At 43.7% G+C, this 19,554-nt stretch overlaps 1 protein-coding gene across 1 annotated transcript; it reads right to left on the reverse strand.

The window, feature by feature from the left end:
• Positions 1–217: 217 nt before the first annotated feature.
• On the reverse strand, positions 218–9,159 carry KNSTRN (kinetochore localized astrin (SPAG5) binding protein). Its single transcript, XM_040226936.1, has 9 exons — positions 8,939–9,159; positions 8,681–8,775; positions 5,530–5,659; positions 4,688–4,732; positions 3,742–3,847; positions 3,473–3,566; positions 2,347–2,402; positions 1,518–1,592; positions 218–821 (listed from the first exon to the last, which is right to left on the reverse strand). Exons 1-9 carry the CDS (start codon positions 9,145–9,147, stop codon positions 690–692), a joined length of 942 nt encoding a protein of 313 aa, XP_040082870.1. The 5' UTR covers positions 9,148–9,159; the 3' UTR covers positions 218–689.
• Between the last annotated feature and the right edge of the window lie 10,395 nt (positions 9,160–19,554).

Here is a 19,554-nt window from a genome sequence, read left to right on the forward strand (position 1 = left end):
TGGCCATATTTAGATTAAAAAGCTATTTTCATTTCTCAGTGTTGCAGTCTGAATAATTATAGAAATATTTATTTAAAAGTAACACTTTATAAAAAAAAAAACAACACAGAAATGATTTAGATTAAAAGCTCCAAGGTGTATTGTTTCATACCTGTTATTGCTATCTATACCTTCACCCCATTATTAAGCCATTTCAGGTAACTTTCAGTGTATAAATTTACAGTGAGGTTACAGAGCCCAGCCAGGATGGGACAGAATGTGTTCCAAGTCAGGAAGGGACCACGTGACTCTTCAGTGATGTCTCCCATGGAGCATGTATCCTTCACTGTTTCTTCCTGCACGTCTTTTGGCTTCTCTGGTTGTGGCTGGCTTAGAGTCTCCTGATGCTAATGATGTGCTGCTTTTTGGTCCTAGGAGGCTGATCCAACCTTTTAGGCCTCCTCTCCTGTAGGCCCTAATTATGAACTGTGAGGTTCAGGAGAGCTGGACAATCTGAAGGCTGGGAATGAATGCTTGCTTAAGGGAGGAATTGCCATTCCAACATCAACTGTCTTTAATCCTACTGCAGAAACTATTTTCATTCTGGGGATGGTGAGTCCTAGAAGATCACGGCCAAGAAGCAGATGTTCTAAGTAGCTGCCTCTGAAAGTCTATCCCCAAGGGAGAGCCATGTGGCCACCTGCTTTTTATCATATTTCTAATAGCTGCTCCATTTCCTCAAGGGCTGCTGTGAAATCATTTACTTGACTGCTACATAAGGTCTGTTGTTCAAGGAACTGGGCTCTCTCTTCTTCTTTCATCTTCAACTTTACCTTTAAGGCCTGCATGGAAAGACATTAAAAAACAAAAACCCCCACGAAACATTGACTCAGAAAAGACAATACAATAACCAGAACATTCTGTTCCATTGAGTAAGACCACTGGAATATTGACACACACTGTCTCGTTTTAGATTTATCTGTGTTGGCTTTAAGAACTGTCTTTACTACAGAATCTGTTATCTCAGCTGGAGCAATGAAATCCTCTAGGATTCCATGTAGTATCCCATGGTTCATCCAAGCAATTCAAAGGAGTCGAGACCCAAGAATCTGGGTTTCCTATTACAGGTTTCCCTGAGATATCAAGTTTCTACAGCATAGGTTTCACACAGGTGTCAACTCTCACCTGGAGTAATCTGGCATGTTGCACACTGTCTCATGCCCTGCAGATGTGAACATTTCTAAGCATCTTTAGAACAAAAAATTAGTTGAAAAAAACAGTGAAATCAAAGTATTGGAATTTAGTTAATAGTAATGCATCAATATTGGTTTCTTAGTCCTGACAAATATACCATGACAATGTAAGATGTTAATATTAGGGGAATTGAATTCTCTATTATTTTTGCAACTTTGTCACAATCTAAAATTGTTGCAAAATAGTTTATTAAAAATGAATAGATAAATAAAAGAGTCCTCCAGAGATCCTCCTATTGTGGTAAGAAATGGTAATTATGCCTTGGGGTGATGTCTGCCTCTCACCTGTAACTCCTCCATCTGCTTTTTGGCTGTTTCGTTAAAAAGCTTCAGTTCATCTTGCAAAGTTTGTAACAGCAGCTAAGAGAAAAGCAGTAGCAAATATAGTAACAGATCTTTATTGAAAGGTAAGAACTTTTCTTCATATAAACTCTTCTCCTCACAGGAGTTGAATTAGATGATCACTAACATCCCTTGCATTCGGTCATTTACTGAGTGTCCACACACGTGCCAGGCTCCTCTGAGAAACGGAGTCCACAGGAGGGACAGAGGACTACACCTCCACATGCTCCGTGCTACACAGGCAATACGAACGAAAGGCAGTAGCCACTGAAGGGCTGACTAAGTTGCTTTGAGGAGCAGAGGAGGTGTCCATGCCTAGTATTTTAAGATGACAACTGATCTTCCTGGGGAAGAGAGCATAGAAGATCAAAAACCTTTAATCCCAAACAAATTACCTTCCTACCTCGGGGAAGGAACCAAAGAGAGGACAAATTTAATTCAGGCTGGACCTTTGTAAGACACAGTTCTTAGCAAAGGAGTAAGGGGAAAATTTTGGTAAAGCGTAGAACAGAGAAACCAGAAAGCTGTCTCCACTAGTCCACCCTACTATGGGTTTTAAAGTAGTACATTTTCAACTTAGACTCACTCTTATTTGTAAGCACAAAGTCACCCTTATGGAAAATATGCTATTTTGAGTGCACATCCAACCACCCTCTTCCTGGATAACTAAAGGCTGTTTCGTGGGCTTTGCCGAGCATATGGCAGAGAACTGCTTAGATCGGCAAGGCCCCACGCTCACTGGGCCCTCACCCCCTCACACCTGCCCCCTCACCATGGAGTCCATGTGATCTGCAGTGGAATCTTGCTGTGACGCCAGGGTCTCATTGCCTAAAACCAGTAGATACAACAGAGTCAGCCCTGACTAGGGAACTGCAACTTAAAATAAAAAGCCCTCCACAGGAGTATTCATGAGGGAAACTTCTCTGAGGGTCTGGGCCTGGACACTCTCTCCTGAGCTTTCACCTTGGCAGGGTCCCCCATGCCTGCTCTCCAGAGCTGGATTTTACTTCTCCTTCCTCTCCAGGTATGGATATGGCCAAAACTTTCTTCTCAGCTCAGCAGAAAATTTGTCCAAAAGAAATGTATAGGTTTTAGGTCTGTTTACAGTACATAAAACTATTTCTAAAATCTCTATAGGCCTTCAACATTTTTATTGTAAAAACAATGCACACACATAGGCAATTAAAATCATGCAAAAACGTGTATGGTGACTATAATGAATATGTCCTAAAATGCACTATTTTAATGGCAGCATTCAAAATCAGTACTCTAATTCAAAGAAGCTGGGGCTCCTTCCCTGGGCATCCTCAAGTTCCTCAACTCAGGCTCTCTGACAGTCTCTGGGTAATCCCTTCCGCTGTTTCCTCTGTTACAGTCTGCCCAGAATCCCAGGGACGGGGGAGCCTGATGGGCTGCCGTCTATGGGGTTGCACAGAGTTGGACACGACTGAAGTGATTTAGCAGCAGCAGCAGTCTAGGGACAGGGTAAGAACAAGAATCACATCATGACTCAGAGATTACTAGCCAGCTTCAGAACCTTTTCAACAGTATCCTCTCTCTCTCTCCACCCATGAAGATTCCTTGTGTGCCATATTCCTTGAAAGAAAGAAGATATTTCTGATCTATTTGCAAGATCATACCTGTCAGCATCAAAAGAATGGCATAAAGTGTTCAGGTAAGAAAGAGATAACCCTCTCTCCACAACACCGGAAACACTTTTGGGCAGGCAGAGTCAACACCACCCGAGACCAGAGAGGCGCTCCCTGAAATCTTCGGGGCTTTACTAGGCAACCCCTGCCCTGCCCAGGTCGGCTGACACCATGCTAAACTCCTGCCACACAGCCCAGAACCTCTCAGGAAAGGGCACAAGCACTGACTCCTCTGAAGGCAGTTCCTACCTGGGTTGAGGCCTTTGCTTTCTAAAATTGCCAAACAGTTGTCCTGAAACTTCTCCAGCAGCTCTACTTTTTGAGTCAGGTCCTTCAGCTCTCCCTGTTGGGGTGAACATGCAGATAGGGCAGGCCCATCCCATTCCTTGGGAACAGCCACAGCACAAGCCCAGTGACTTTTCTGCCTGCCCTCAGGACCATCTGGTGTGGTGTGGTCCCTCAGGAGTCCACATACATCACCAGGGCAGCTGATGGCAGAGGTCTGGTGGGTCTCTTACCTGAGTTTCAATCAATTTCTGGTGCAACTGCTTGTTGACAGCCTCTAAGAGCTGGTTCTTATCCTTGAGCTCTTCTTCTGATTTCTGTTTACTCAATGGTTTGTAGCTGTAATGACAATTGTACTTAGATAAAGAGATGGAGTGGTTAAGAGTATGGGCTATGGAGTTTCACAAACAGGCTGGTTCAAATCCTGGCCTCATCACATAGTGGAATACGACCTTCAGGGAGCTCTGTAACCTCTCAGGTTTGTTTCCTCATTTGTAGAATTAATACCCTCATCTCATATTATTATTATTGTGAAGGATAAAGGAGAATATACATGCAAATTGTGACAGAACTACTGACCCATAGTAAACTTTAGTCAGTAATTGCCATTATCATCATCAATCTGAATCTTTTTAAAGTTCTCTGAGTCTGTCTTAATAGTATTTTGTCTTTAGAACTTTTAAGACATCCTCAAATAATAGATGTGGAATTACAACCTATTTCTACAAACTTTCCAGCTTATATTATTTCTGCCTTCAGGACTGAAATGGCCAAGCAAGGCTTAAGCATAGAAAGATGCAGTTTTCTCCAAGATTTTACCACCAGCAGTAGAACACTCATTTTGAAATCACTAACACATGCAGCTTCTCCCATCCTGAGGGCTTCCTGCCCTTATTAATGGGCTATCACTGGGTTTAAGCAGTGGTCCTGGCATGGAGCCCCCAAACTCCTGTCTGTTACTCAAGATTGTCACATCACCGACTCTTGCCCTGACAATGGGTCTTAGGCCTGGCTGCGTCTCACCCCTGAAAATTCCATTCCAATTTCTGAGGTGGCGCCAGACTCCAACATGGTAAAACAAGTCCCATGAGTGATTCTGAGGTACAACCAGAGCCCCACTCTGTATTAAGCCCCACTACCCTAAAGTGGTGGCCAAGTTTTCTTTACCCTGCTGCTCACCTCTTCCTGAGGTTCCTCCTAGAGGTGTCTGTAGCCTTCACCTGCCTAGAGAAGCAAAAACAAATCAGGATGTTAACTAGCCTTACTGTGGTGATCATTTCACAATATACACAAATATCAAATCACTATGTTGTATACTTGAAACTAACACAATGTTATATGTCAACTATACCTCAATTAAATAATAATAACAAAGGAATCAATCACAGAGAATCATGGTACTGTTTTTACATATGTTGTGAACAAGGCAGAACAAAAAGAGCTTGATTTTCTAAGGCAAGAACCAGAGATTATATACAGTGCAGACAGTACAAGCTTGAGAAGCCCTGAGGCACCACACACTTTTGTTTCCACCCAGACTATTGAAATAGGGAATGGGCTCCCTTCCTGACCGCTTTGACAGCCTGAGAGACTGCTCCTGCTCAGAATGGTGTGGCTACCTCATGTCAACCTGACTCAGTGGGAGCTGAGCACTCGGGGAAGGATACACACACACACTACGCCAGGCTGGCCTGTGCTCACACTAGCAACTCAGGCTCACAACTAGCACCCACCTGCCACGACTACCACTTAGGGCTGGGGTTTGGCTGCAGTGCTGCTATTTGCACATGCAAAGCAAATGCCGAGAGAGGAAGAAAGTACCTATTATAACCCTGGCTGCACCTCTTCTGAGCTATCGATACCGAGGGTTCTGAAAAACAGCTCAGCAATGCTGTGATGCTCTGGGCCACTGACTACAGGCCAATCCATCAGACACCTTATGCTCTGCAAAACTCTAATTCTTGGTACTGAGCAATTTCTAACAGGAAGTTCTATTTGGATACTGATGTTCTGACTCTCACCCATTCTCTCGTCTCGGTTTGATGATTTTTGTAACATCATTCTCTGAAGCTCCTGAATAAGGTCTGGAAATATCAACTTCTTTGGACTTAACAGGTAACTGGCTCTTAAAAGTGGCTCGAGTTTGTGCATCTGCAAAGGAAAACAAGAGGGTGAAACCTCACATATCATGACCAACAGCTGCCAGTTCTATAAATCCTGAAGAATAAGACTTGTAGACCAATTGGGAATAGAAACCAAAATTCTTTAAATGTGACAGTGCAGTGTGTTTGAGGGTGGCCAGAAGCTTGACGATATAGCAAACCGAATGGCCAGAGGGTGGAGATTCATATAAGCAAAGATCACAAGAGGCAGTGTGGCTGCCAGCAAGGCAAAACACAGCTGAATCCTGCCTCATACAGAAATTCAATGGAACTATCTCATTCTGCTCTTAAGCACTTTGCCTGCTCCCCTAAGCTACATGTAAGCTGTTTCAAGCTTCAGCTGTTGCTTAGTTGTTTTGACCAGACTGGCTCACTAACTAGTTCTCTAAGACAGTGGTCCCCAAACTTTTTGGCACCAGGGACCAGTTTCCTGGAAGACAATTTTTCCTCAGACCAGGGGTGGGGTGGGGATGGTTTCAGAATGCTTCAAGTGCATTAATTACATTTATCATGCACTCTATTTCTATGATTATTACACCAGCTCCACCTCAGATCATCAGGCATTAGATTCCGGAGGCTGGGGCCTCCTGCTTTGCAGATGTCTTTGTACCTCAGCATCTAGGAGAGTATCTGGCATATTAGCAAAAATTCAAAACCTGCTTACTGCGTAAATGGAACATGTCAGTTTCAAAGACCATCTCTAAAGTAGCTCCTTTCGTTGTCTTCCCTCTTCCATGCTGGCCTTTACCATCATCCATTTTTGTTTATCCATCTTTAAGCTTAGAGCTTCATATTAGATTCCTTATTTGGCATTCTGTTCTGATCCTGGTAGGCTATTGCCAGATAACCACAGAAATGGCCCTGACATGACACTCTTCTTCCCTAGAAGACAGCATCTGCCTCCCAGCCCTTATGCCGCCCTCTGCCACACACCTCTTTCTACCACTTTCATTCCATAGCAAATCCAAGTAACTTGTTCTGGAGTTAAGTACTCACCCTACCCCATCTAATACAGGCAAAGGATTCTTCTACTTTATACCAACTTTCATTTTGTTCATTGTAAAATGGCTCCTTTAAAAAGCTGGGCCCATACTCTGGTTTCTGAGATTTTATATGCCCCGAGGCAACTAAGCCTATGTGCCACAACCACTGAGCCCGCCTAGAGCCTGTGCTCAGCAACAGGAAGAGCCACCACACTAAGAATCTCCCACTGTCCAAAACTATAGAAAGACTACACAACCAAAAATAGTTTTAATAAATTTGACCTGTCTTAAGTTGAAGAAATCAACGATTAAATCAAGATGAAGAAATGAGGTACAAAGCACTGAATTGCAGGCATTAGGAAACTTTGTGTTTGATAAAGATTTATTTTGATGACTTTAGCTACACAACAGTTTGGAATAAATATGATTTCTCAGGCTAACAAATTATTTCATTTATAGGTACACTCAGTGGGCACTTACATCCTATTTTCCACACTCTTTCACACGAAGCAAGTATTAAAAGGGTTCTTTCTGAGATCTGTCAGAAAAGGTAACCTTGGGTGAATGAATTTACCTTCTCCTCTCTCAGGTATTAATAAGTCATACACGATAAGAAATATCTCATGTAAAAAGGTATCAACAGCAAACTGATAAAAATTAACACTCTTCATTGACTGGGATTGGTTCCAATAAACCATATTTGTTAGAACCTAAGGATGGTATTGTAGGAAAAATTGAGCAGGGTTTAACAAAGATTATCTTCTTAAAACGAGAGATGCTAAGGAGGGAACTGGATGGCTAGTGCCAAGGATGGAAAGACTAATTTTTCACTGTATATCGTTTTCAAACTTTGGAATTTTTTTTTTAACATGTGTATATGTTATCTGTTAAAAAAACCAACCAACCCTTGCCTAACATCAAAAAACCTGAGAGGCAGCCTAAAAATTTTTTAATATTGAGGTTACATATGACTGTAAAGCTGTGACTAGGAAAGAAGCAAAGAGATGAAAACTTCCAGTTTGGGTGGGGAGATGCCAGTCACTCCCCACTGAACTAAAGATGCCGCTTTCTAAGAGAAAGGCAGTGTACAACTGACTCCAGTTCCTCCATCAACTCCTAAGCCCTGCTGATGACAGGATTGCCATTCAGGTGTCCTGAAGCAATATAAGACAAACAAAATCCTGTAAGGCCTTTGGAGAAAAGCCTATTTACTTCATAGGTCAATCCTACTAGCCTCATCAATCAGTTGCATGGAGTCACCTGGGAAAGGATCTTAAATAGCTGCTTCAAAACCTTCCACCGCCACCCAGTTCTCATGTTTGAAACCAATTCTCAGCTATAATCTCTAGATTAGGCAGCTTGACAGTTGCAGAATTTAGGAGATAATTTCAACTCCAAGCTGAGTCACACAAAGCAAAATGGCACAGCAATCAAACATTGCTTTTAATCATGCCTCCTCTCCCAAAGTTCTGGAGCATTAGATAGGCCTGATCCCTCTCTCTCTCACTCTACTCAACAAATGTTTGCTGAGAATGTACTATATAAAGGACACTGTGCAGTTACAAATGGGAACCAGACACGGTGTGAACCCTAGTGCTTCTCCCCAACTATCCTGCTTTTTAAATGACTCTCTTCTTTCCTCCCTGACAACAAACCCAGTCCCTCAGGACACCCCAAGTCTGGAAATAAAACAGATACGTATAAAAGGGATCCCTAGCTTACTGCGAATAATATTGTAGAATAGTCAGCAACTTGAATCTAATTTGTGAATGCAGCAGAGTTCGGTTTGAAGAAGCAGGGGGGTGGGGCAAGTCTAAATATCTACCTTACTGCACTTCCCCTAACTCCCATTATAACCTAGACAGCCCGGTTCTAGGGAAGTTAGTAAGCTGTCAAAGCCGGTAGAATGCCCTTCCTTGCCGGTGCCACCCATCCCCAACAACAGATCTGACGCCTCCAGACTCCTGGCCCGACCACCCCAGGGCCGGTTCGCAGTGCCAGGGGGTAAGGGCCCCGTGGACACCCACCTGCGGGCAGGCCGCTGCTCAGCACACAGGAGGGCTGCAGGGTGTACACTGTCTTAACCACGCTGGTCATCGTAACGAGGCGGCACGGCTGGGGCCTAGAAGTTACAAGGTGAATGGTTACCCAGGGCTGGGCCAAGGAGACCAAGCAGGCGGAGGCCCCAGGAGAGCGCGACTCAGGAGAGCGAAAATCCTCCACTCCCAGCCCATCCCATCGACTTCCCACATCCAGCACAGTTTCCTGCCCCAGGAGAGCCGAACCCAGGTGCCTGCTGCTCCTGCCCGCTCGCCTCGTCGCTCTGGTTCAAAAGATGCTCGGCAGTAACTGCCGTACCACAGACCGCGTCTGCCGCCAGGGTTTCAAAGGGAAACTTCCGGCCACCGGGCGGAAGGGGGTGTGGGGCGCTCTCTGTAGGCGGCCATGTTGTACGGCAGTCACAGGCGTGGGCGACGCCTTCGGCGGCTGCCATGCTGTACGGAAGATCTGAGTCCACGCCAGAGTTTGCGCTTCCTGGTGCTGGGTATAGGAGTCCCCAGGTCTGGGCGGGGGAAGAGAAGTGGTGCACTTTGCAGTCTTTAATGGAGCTATGAGCCACTGGCGTCATATTCTGGCCTTGGGACGGAAACGCAGTCACGTGTAGGGTCCTTGTCACAATCCTTCTCTTTATTTGGTCTGTAATTGTTAGGGATGGTGCATGATGCCAGAAATCCAGCAGCACAGAGAGGGATTGGTAGGGAAAAAAACTACACGGTGGAGAGTGGCAGGTAAGATTTGGAGAGGGCTTGTGAGCTGAAATACCTGAGACACCTATCCTCAGTCCTAACTTTTAAAACACTTATCCAGAATTTAAGCCGAGATTCAAAGCTACTCCTAGCCAACGGGGCAGAGTTCTCTAACATTTAGCGGGCTAATTCATTTCATTCAACAAATATCCATTGAGCACCTGCTTTGTGTCAGACAATGGGCAGGTGGGATGAGGACAACAAATATCAAGACTCACTTGGGCTGTGCCCTCCTGGAGTTTACAACCCAGTGACCAGCAAATAATCATACAAACCTGTCAATTATATCTCAATTAAACTGGAAAAAAATATGTATTTATCAACTATAGTAAAACTATTAGGGGAGAGTACAACGTGCTATAAGAGAAAAGCAGGGAAACCTAGTTTAAATTGCAGAGTCAGGGAAGATATTTTAAGTGGTGTTTGACTAAAAGGGGGAGTAGGAGTTAACCTGATGAGGAATCCATAATCGTAAGAATGGGCTTTTCTTCAGTTCAGTTCAGTCACTCATTCATGTCTGGCTCTTTGTGACCCCATGGACTGCAGCACACGAGGCCTCCCTATCCATCACCAACTCCCGGAACTTGCTCAAACTCATGTCCATCAAGTCCGTGATGCCCTCCAACCATCTCATCCTCTGTCATCCCCTTCTCCTCCTGCCTTCAATATTTCCCAGCATCAGGGTCTTTTCAAATGAGTCAGTTCTTTGCATCAGGTGGCCAAAGTATTGGACTTTTGGCTTCAACATCAGCCCTTCCAATGAATATTCAGGACTCATTTCCTTTAGATTGACTGGTTTGATCTCCTTGCTGTCTAAGGGATTCTCAAGAGTCTTCTCCAACACCATAGTTCAAAAGCATCAATTCTTGGGCGCTCAGCTTTCTTTATAGTCCAACTCTGACATCCATACATGACTACTGGCAAAACCATAGCCTTGGCTAGACGGACCTTTGTTGGCAAAGTACTGTCTCTGCTTTTTAATATGCTGTCTAGGTTGGTCATAGCTTTTCTTCCAAGGAAAAAGCATCTTTTAATTTCATGGCTTCAGTCACCATATGCAGTGATTTTGGAGTCCCCCAAAATAAAGTCTGTCACTGTTTCCATTGTTTCCCCATCTATTTGCCATGAAGTGATGGGACTGGCTCAGAAAGTTGAGCGCCGAAGAATTGACGCTTTTGAAATGTGGTGTTGGAGACTCTTGAGAGCCCCTTGGACTGCAAGGAGATCCAATCAGTTCGTCCTAAAGGAAATCAGTCCTGAATATTTATTGGAAGGACTGATGCTGAAGCTGAAACTCCAATACTTTGGCCACCTGAGGTGAAGAACTGACTCATTGGAGAAGACCCTGATGCTGGGAAATATTGAAAGCGGGAGGAGAAGGGGACAACAGAGTATGAGATGGTTGGATGGCATCACCAACTTTATGGACATGAGTTTCAGTAAACTCTGGGAGTTGGTGATGGACAGGTGTCAGGACCAGCTCAACAATGAACCGACCTGAGGGAGCAGTACCACAAAAGAATAAGGAAAAATAAGACTCAGAAATAAAGTGGGGATCAGGGGACCCTTACCCTACTGCTCTCCACCTGGGTGCCCTTTCCCAGTAAAATCTCTTGCTTTGTCAGCAGATGTGTCTCCTCAGATAAATCATTTCTGAGTGTTAGACAAGAGCCCAGTTTCGGGCCCTGGAAGGGGTCCGCCTTCCTGCAACAAATGGCAACTCTGGCGGGGACTCTTCTTCACTGAGACTGACATCCTGACCACTCAGGGTACTCAGGGGCCAGCTTGCCTGCCAATGGACCAGACCCAGCGGCCGCAACTGGGTCCCTTTTGTCCCTGATCTCCTCCTGACGTGGACAACTGGCCAGAGTGCCCTGACCAGTAAGGAACAAGAGACTTTATTTACCTCTCTCCCTTTCCCTCTCTCTTTCCTCTCCTTAACCCTTCCTATCCTTCCCCGTTTTTCTAGTCCCCTGGTCCTGGACACAGGAATCTGGTCGAAGGGCCCTCAGCCTAAGCTGATGATTGGAGACTGATCACCTCCTCTTGGCAGAGAACTCGAATTCTGGTTCTGGTCTGGTCTGATTTCTGGTAGGGCTGAGTTCCAGTCCTCCCTTCTCTGGAGGCCCAGGGAAAAGTCCCATAACGCCTGGGTATCTGTAGGTGGCAGGAGATGTCTGTAAGGCCACCCCTTTCACCCCCCTCTCCCGCCTCCTCCCCCTTCTTCTTTCAACCTGGCTTCCTTTCCTCCCTTGAAATCTTTGATGTTAGTACTTAGATCTGAAGTTCTGTGTCTCTATAGGAGGTTTTCTGAGAGACTGTATTCTTGTATTTAAGGGCTTCCCTGGTGGCCCAGAGGTTAAAGCGTCAGCTTGCAATGTGGGAGACCTGGGTTCAATCCCTGGGTCCGATCCCTGGGTCTGGAAGATCCCCTGGAGAAGGCAATGGCACTCCAGTATTCTTGCCTGGAGAATCCCATGGATGGAGGAGCTTGGTGGGCTACAGTCCACGGGTTGCAAAGAGTCGGACACAACTGAGCGACTTCAGTTTCACTTTCAACGGTTTTAAGCCAACTTTTTCACTCTCCTCTTCACTTTCATCAAGAGGCTTTTTAGTTCTAATTCACTTTCTACCATAAGGGTGGTGTCATCTGCATATATGAAATTATTGATATTTCTCCCTGCAATCTTGATTCCAGCTTGTGCTTCATCCAGCCTGGCATTTCGCATGATGCACTCTGTATATAAGTAAATAAGTAGAGTGACAATATACGGCCTTTACGTACTCCTTTCCCAATTTGGAACCAGTCTGTTGTTCCATGTCCACTTCTTTTTATTTTTTAAAATATATTTTTTATGTTTTTTTTTTTTTTTTCCATGTCCAATTCTAACTGTTGCTTCTTGACCTGTGAAGAGCCTAAGCTACTCCATTTTGTAAAAGAACTCCATTTTGCAAAGGTTCCGGGCAAACAGACTTAGACTTTGGATATTACCTAACCTTGCCCCACTGCTCATGAGCCAATGGGCCCTTAGGTTAAACCTCCTGACTTTAAGTTCAAGAATTTGTGATTTACCTTCGAAGTAATGATTTACCGTGGAAGTAAAAAAACAATCAGAAATCCACACACAACCCTATAGAAGAGGGTAACCAATCAGTAGTCCTTCAGCCTGAACACCCTCTTTGTTACCCTTTCACCTGAATATTCCCTATATAAGCAGTGTAACCCAAAACTCGGGGCTCCTCTTCTTAGCCGCTGCGTCGGTAATGGTGGGAGCCCCAACTCGAGCTTGGTAATAAAAACTCTCTTGCTTTTGCATCAGATACTGGCTCCCTGGTGGTCATTGGGAGATTTCGTGACTTGGGCATAACACCTGCATGCAGATTTCTCAGGAGGCAGGTAAGATGGTCTGGTATTCCCATGTCTTGAAGAATTTTCCACAGTTTATTGTGATCCACATAGTCAAAGTCTTTGGCATAATCAATAAAGTAGAAGTAGATGTTTTTCTGGAACTTTCTTACCTTTTCTGTGATCCAACGGATGTTGGCAATTTGATCTCTGGTTCCTCTGCCTTTTCTAAATCCAGCTTGAACATCTGGAAGTTCTCGGTTCCCATACTGTTGAAGCCTGGCTTGGAGAATTTTGAGCACTACTTTGCTAGCATGTGAGATGAGTGCAATTGTGTGGTAGTTTGAGCATTCTTTGGCATTGCCTTTCTTTGGGATTGGAATGAAAACTGATCTTTTCCAGTCTTGTGGCCACTGCTGAGTTTTCCAAATTTGCTGGCATATTGAGTACAGCATTTCACAACATCATCTTTTAGGATTTGAAATAGCTCACCTGGAATTCCATCACCTCTACTAGCTTTGTTCACAGTGATGCTTCCTAAGGCCCACTTTACTTCACATTCCAGAATGTCTGGCTCTAGGTGAGTGATCACACCATTGTGATTATATGGGTCATGAAGATCTTTTTTGTATAGTTCTCCTTGCCACCTCTTCTTAATATCTTCTGCTTCTGTTACGGCCATACCATTTCTGTCCTTTATTGTGTCCATATTTGCATGGAATGTTCCCTTTGTATCTCTGATTTTCTTGAAAAGATCTCTAGTCTTTCCCATTCTATTGTTTTCCTCTATTTCTTTGTATTGATCATTGAGGAAGGCTTTCTTATCTCTCCTTGCTATTCTTTGGAACTCTGCATTCAAATGGGTATATCTTTCCTTTTCTCCTTTGCCTTTAACTTCTCTTCTTTTCTCAGATATTTGTAAGTCCTCCTCAGAAAACCATTTTGCCTTTTTACATTTATTTTTCTTGGGGATAAAGCTGGAGAGATAGGAAATCAAATGAAAATCAAAGTCTCTGTAGACCAAAAGTAGAGAGATTTCTTAAGACTAATTAGAAGTCATTGAAATATTAGAGGAGAGTGTCATTCAATATATAAATTTTTTTTTGGCACACTGTGTGGCTTGTGGGATCTTAGTTCCCCAACCAGGGGTCAAACCTGAGCTGCTGGCAGTAGGAGCTCAGAGTCCTAACCACTGGACTGCCAGGGAATCCCCCAATATATATTTTAAAATATAATATTTTAAATATATTTATATTTTTTAAAGTTTCCTCTGGTTACTCCATGGACAATGGATTGAAGGGGAGCAAGAGAGGAATTGGAGAGACAGTTGGGAGGCTACACTAATCATTCAAGTGAGAGATTATGGTGGCTTGGATGGCGAGAGGCAGACATATTTAAGACCATTTTTGGAGGCAGAATCTCAAGACTCAGTGCTAGATTGCATGTGGGAGAAGGAGGGCTGAGGGGTAGAGAGATCTTAAGGATGACTCCCAGGCTTGAATAATCTTGTGGGTAGAGTTGAGAGAGTTAATTCTTAGGTAGGTTGATAAAGAGTCCAAGGTCCTTAAGGAAGAAGGGGTCTGGGGCCCCCAAGGAGGAGAAAGGGGTCCAGGGCTCTGGAGGAGGAGAAAGGCACAAACTTTTTTTTTTCTACATTGCTTTGTCTTAGTCACATAATACATTTTTTTCTTGAACTCTGAGTTGTTATGACAACAATCTTTAAGACTAACTTTCTTGAAGCTCAGAGCTAATGATTATTAGCTTATGATTAAAGCTAATGGTTATTAGCTTCCTTGATAACTCAGTCGGTAAAGAATTCGCCTGCAGTGCAAGAGACCCCAGTTTGATTCCTGGGTCAGGAAGATCCACTGGAGAAGGAATAGGCTAGCCACTCCAGTATTCTTGGGCTTCCCTTGTGGCTCAGCTGGTAAGGAACCCACCTGCAATGCTGGAGACCTGGGTTCTGTCAACTACAAACTGGCACTTACCAAGAGCATTGCCAATGACTGAACAACAAAGGCATTTGCCATCTGCCTCTATGGAGAGTTGAACCCCATGCTGCTATAGCCGTGGACCTTCAAAAACCCCTGAGGGAATTCAGGGTGGAGTGAGGCACTCTGTGCTCCAGGGAATCTGCTGGGACAGGTCTTTAGATAGTTGGATGTTTTTAGGAACAGATTTATGATCTCAATCCTCAATCTCCTCATATCTATAAATGCACTAAATCCCTTCATGGTGACATCAGATCTTCATGAATAACAGAAAACCTTTTGTAAAAATGGTATTGAACTCCTCCTTCACCAAAACCTTATATATTGACCTTCCCCCTCTGCCACTTTGGAGCAGTCTCTCAGAGCTATCTGAGATGCTGCCTCCTGGGCTGCAGTCCTCATTTTGCCCCAAGTACAAATTAACTTGCAACTCTCAAGTTGTACATCTTTTTTCAGTCGGCAGTTTGATCCCTGGGTTGGAAAGATGCCCTGGAGAAGTGAAAGTGAAGTCGTGCAGTCGTGTCCAACTCTTTGCGACCCCATGGAGCCTACCAGGCTCTTCTGTCTGTGGGATTTTTTCCAGGCAAGAATACTGGAGTGGGTTGCCATTTCCTTCTTCAGGAGATCTTCCCAACCCAGGGATTGAACCCAGGTCTCCTGTGTTGTAGGCAGATGCTTTACCATCTGAGCCACCAGGGAAGTCAGAGAAGGGAAAGGCTACCTATTTCAGTATTCTGGCCTGGAGAATTCCATGCACTGTATAGTCCATGGGGTCGCAAAGAGTTGGACAGGACTGAACGACTTTCACTGTCACTTCAGTGATTAAATAACAAAACAACTCATCCTGTTCAAAGGTATGTTTTTCCTTAAGCTCTGTACTAATGATTATAGGATTTAGAAAAGACAGAGGAATCAGAGATCAAATTGCCAACATCCACTGGATCGTGGAAAAAGCAAGAGAGTTCCAGAAAAACATCTATTTCTGCTTTATTGACTATGCCAAAGCCTTTGACTGTGTGGAGCACAAAAAACTGTGGAAAATTCTGAAAGAGATGGGAATATCAGACCACCTGACCTGCCTCCTGAGAAATCTGTATGCAGGTCAGGAAGCAATAGTTAGAACTGGACATGGAACAACAGACTGGTTCCAAATTGGAAAAGGAGTATGTCAAGGCTGTGTTTTTTCACCCTGCTTATTTAACTTATATGCAGAGGACATCATGAGAAATGCTGGGCTGGATGAAGCACAAGCTGGAATCAAGATTGCTGGGAGAAATATCAGTAATCTCATATATGCAAATGACACCACCCTTATGGCAGAAAGTGAAGAAGAACTAAAAAGCCTCTTGATGAAAGTGAAAGAGGAGAGTGAAAAAATTGGCTTAAAACTCAACATTCAGAAAACAAAGATCATGGCATCTGGTCCCATCACTTCATGTTAAATAGATGGAGAAACAGTGGGGAACAGTGGCAGATTTTATTTCTTTGGGCTCCAAAATCATTATAGATGGTGACTGCAGCCATGAAATTAAAAGATACTTACTCATTGGGAGAAAAGTTATGACCAACCTAGACAACATATTAACAAGCAGAGACGTTACTTTGCCAACAAAGGTCCGTCTAGCCAAGGCTATGGCTTTTCCAGTGGTCATGTATGGATGTGAGAGTTGGACTATAAAGAAAGCTGAGCACTGAAGAATTGATGCTTTTGAATATGGTGTTGGAGAAGACTCTTGAGAGTCCCTTGGACTGCAAGGAGATCTAACCAGTCTGTCCTAAAGGAAATCAGTCATGAATATTCATTGGAAGGACTGATGTTGAAGCTGAAACTTCACTACTTTGGCCACCTGATGTAAAGAGCTGACTCATTTGAAAAGACTCTGATGCTGGGGAAGATTGAGGGTAGAAGGGGACAATAGAGGATGAGATGGTTGGATGGCATCACTGACTCAACGGACATGAGTCTGAGTAAACTCTGGGAGTTGGTGATGGACAGGAAGGCCTGGTGTGCTGCAGTCCAAGACACAACTGAGCAATTGAACTGAACTGAACTGAATGATTATGAAACACTATGTATCTTGCTCAAAGGCATGTTTATCCTTCCTAACAATAACATTCTGTTAATCTTTGGGTCCTAAGTGTATGTTGTGAAAGTGGTTATGGTAATACTTTTCTGTTGTTAGTTCTAGTCTTGTTAATTTAAGATGTATGTTGTAGGAGTGGGTCTGGTGAAAGTATATAAGGCCTTGAAAAGACTAGGAGTGGGGCACTCTCTGTCTCTCTTCTGATGTCTATGTCACAATAGAACTTCTGCCACACAAAAGCTCTGAGTGATCAAGCTTGGTTCCTGGTCCCAAAACTAAATCTTCTTCTTCAGGGATCACGAATCTGACATCATTCACTGTAAGCTATCAGAGTCATTATTTTGTGTTGGGGAGAGATTAAGAGTTCAGTTTTGGACATGACAAACCTGAAATGCCTTTGAGACAGTCAAGTGGAGCTGTCAAGTAGGCAGTTGAAAACATACCTTTTGAGCCCAGAGGAGAGCCTGGATTGGTTATGGGCATATACATATATATATATACACACACACACATATATGTACATACATATATACATATACAACCCAAAGATTAACAGAATGTTCTTGTTAGGAAGGATAAACATGCCTTTGAGCAAGATACATAGTGTTTCATAATCATTCAGTTCAGTTCAGTTGCTCAGTTGTGTCCGACTCTTTGAGATCCCATGGACTGCAGCACACCAATATATATGTATTTAAGGCTTCCCTGGTGACTCAGACATTAAAGAATCTGCCTGCAATACAAGAGACCTGGGTTGGGAAGATTCCCTGGAGAAAGGAATGGCTACTAAATCCAGTGTTCTTGCCTGGAGAATTCCATGGACAGAGGATCCTGGAAAGCTATAGTTCATGGGGTCGCGAAGAGTTGGACATGACTGAGGGACTAACACACACACACACACACACACACACAGATGCGCGTATTTAAAACTGCAGTATTGGATGAGATTACCAATGGAAGAAATGTACAGAGAGCCTCAGGACCTAGGACACTGATGCCAGTACTCAGAAGTTGCGATGATAAGAAGGTGCCAAGCCAAGAAATCTGATAAAGAGGTGCCAGAGAGGTGAGAAGAAAACAAAGAAAGAGTGGGGTCCTAGAAGCTAGGAAAGAGGAAGTGGTAAACTGCTGAGGAAGGAAGTGATAAACTGTTGAAAATAACTTGAGACTTCCCAGGTGGTCCAGTGGCTAAGACTCCAAGCTCCAGATGCAGAGGCCCTGGGTTCCATCCCTGGTTGGGGAACTAGATATCCTACATGCTTCAACTAAGAATTCGCATGCCTCAACTAAAAAGATCCCGCATGCTACAAAAGACCTAGGGCAGTCAAATAAAAATAAAATAGCTATTAAAAAATTAATGAAAGGGCGAGCAAGATGAGAATTTAAATGGATCCATTTAATTTAGCAACAAAGAAGTCATTGGTGAGTACAAAATCCTGCAATGAATAAAGTCATGCATATGGTTTCTCATACACACACACAGAAGTCACTGGGGAGTATTAGGAAGAGGAATTCTGGTGGAGAGGCTGGGGTGGAAGCTACACTGGAGCAGCCTGAAGAGTACATGACGGATGAGGAGGCAGAGACGGCAGGTGTCAGAGAGTTCGTGAATGGAGTAGGGCAATTGGGCAGTAACTGGAGCTGGGTTGTGGTGGTCAAGGTAGAACTTTCTCAAAGATGTAGATACTAGTGGATACATGTGCTTATGGGAATGAGCCAGCTGAAAGAAAAGGATGCTTCAGAAGGAAGATGGGATGATCAAAGGAGCAAAGTCAGAGAGAAAGGGGCAAGGGAGACGGTGAGCAGCATCTTCAGACGCCTTTGTTCATACTCCCTCACAAAATATGTATTTTTAAAATGTACCCTCTTCATTTTTGGTTATTGCCTAAATTATTTCATAATTTTGAACAACTGTAAAGGACAATTTTTCTGCCTGTTGTATATGCTCTGTATTTATTTCTAAACTTATTTTTTCCCTTGATGTTTCATTTTAGGTAATTTCTATTGCTATGTCTTCAAGTCCACTGATCCTTTTAGTCTAAAACCTTGAAAGTATTGATTCCATCCAGGGATTTTTTTTTTTAAATCACAGACATTTTAGTTTTCATCTCTACAGGTTCAATGTGGGTATTTAAAATATGTGCTAAGTTGCTTCAGACTCTTTGTGACCCCATGGGCCATAGTCCACCAGGCTCCTCCGTCCATGGGATTTTCCCAGCAAGAATACTAGAGTGGCTTGCCATGCCCTCCTCCAGGGGATCTTCCTGACCCAGGGATCAAACCCATATCTCCTGTAACTCCTGCAGATTCTTTACCTGCTGCCCCATTTTCTCTCTCTCTCTCTCCAAGTCTCTACTTAAGCTATGTGACCATAGGGAATACAGTTATGATAATGTTCATATGTTCTTGGCTTTGCTCTCTCAAAGACTTGCTCAAGCAAAACATTCTCAAGTAGTCCTTTTATTTATTTATTTTTTTATAGTGCAGAAAATGGTGCCAGAGTAGTAGGAGACAGAATGAAGGAAGGGTCACTGCTGGGGAGGAGAGATCGCTGGCCAAAGACTCCTTCTCAGGCTGATCAGTATGAGGAGAGGGAGCTTATGAAGAAGGAAGCTCTTGAAATTGACTTCCAAGCCATCTGTATCCACCTATCTGCTATAAACCATTGGTGGG

This window comes from Oryx dammah, unplaced genomic scaffold (assembly GCF_014754425.2).
Source record: "Oryx dammah isolate SB20612 unplaced genomic scaffold, SCBI_Odam_1.1 HiC_scaffold_26, whole genome shotgun sequence".
NCBI classification, from domain to species: domain Eukaryota; kingdom Metazoa; phylum Chordata; class Mammalia; order Artiodactyla; family Bovidae; genus Oryx; species Oryx dammah.

Coding starts and splice junctions, on each gene's coding strand:
- KNSTRN (XM_040226936.1), bottom strand. CDS start 9,147: ATGGCAGCCGCCGAAGGCGTCGCCCACGCCTGTGACTGCCGTACAACA. Junction 5,660..8,680: donor GAGCAGCGGCCTGCCCGCAG/GTGGGTGTCCAC, acceptor TTTCCTTTGCAG/ATGCACAAACTCGAGCCACT. Junction 2,403..3,472: donor AAGCAAAGGCCTCAACCCAG/GTAGGAACTGCC, acceptor TACTGGTTTTAG/GCAATGAGACCCTGGCGTCA.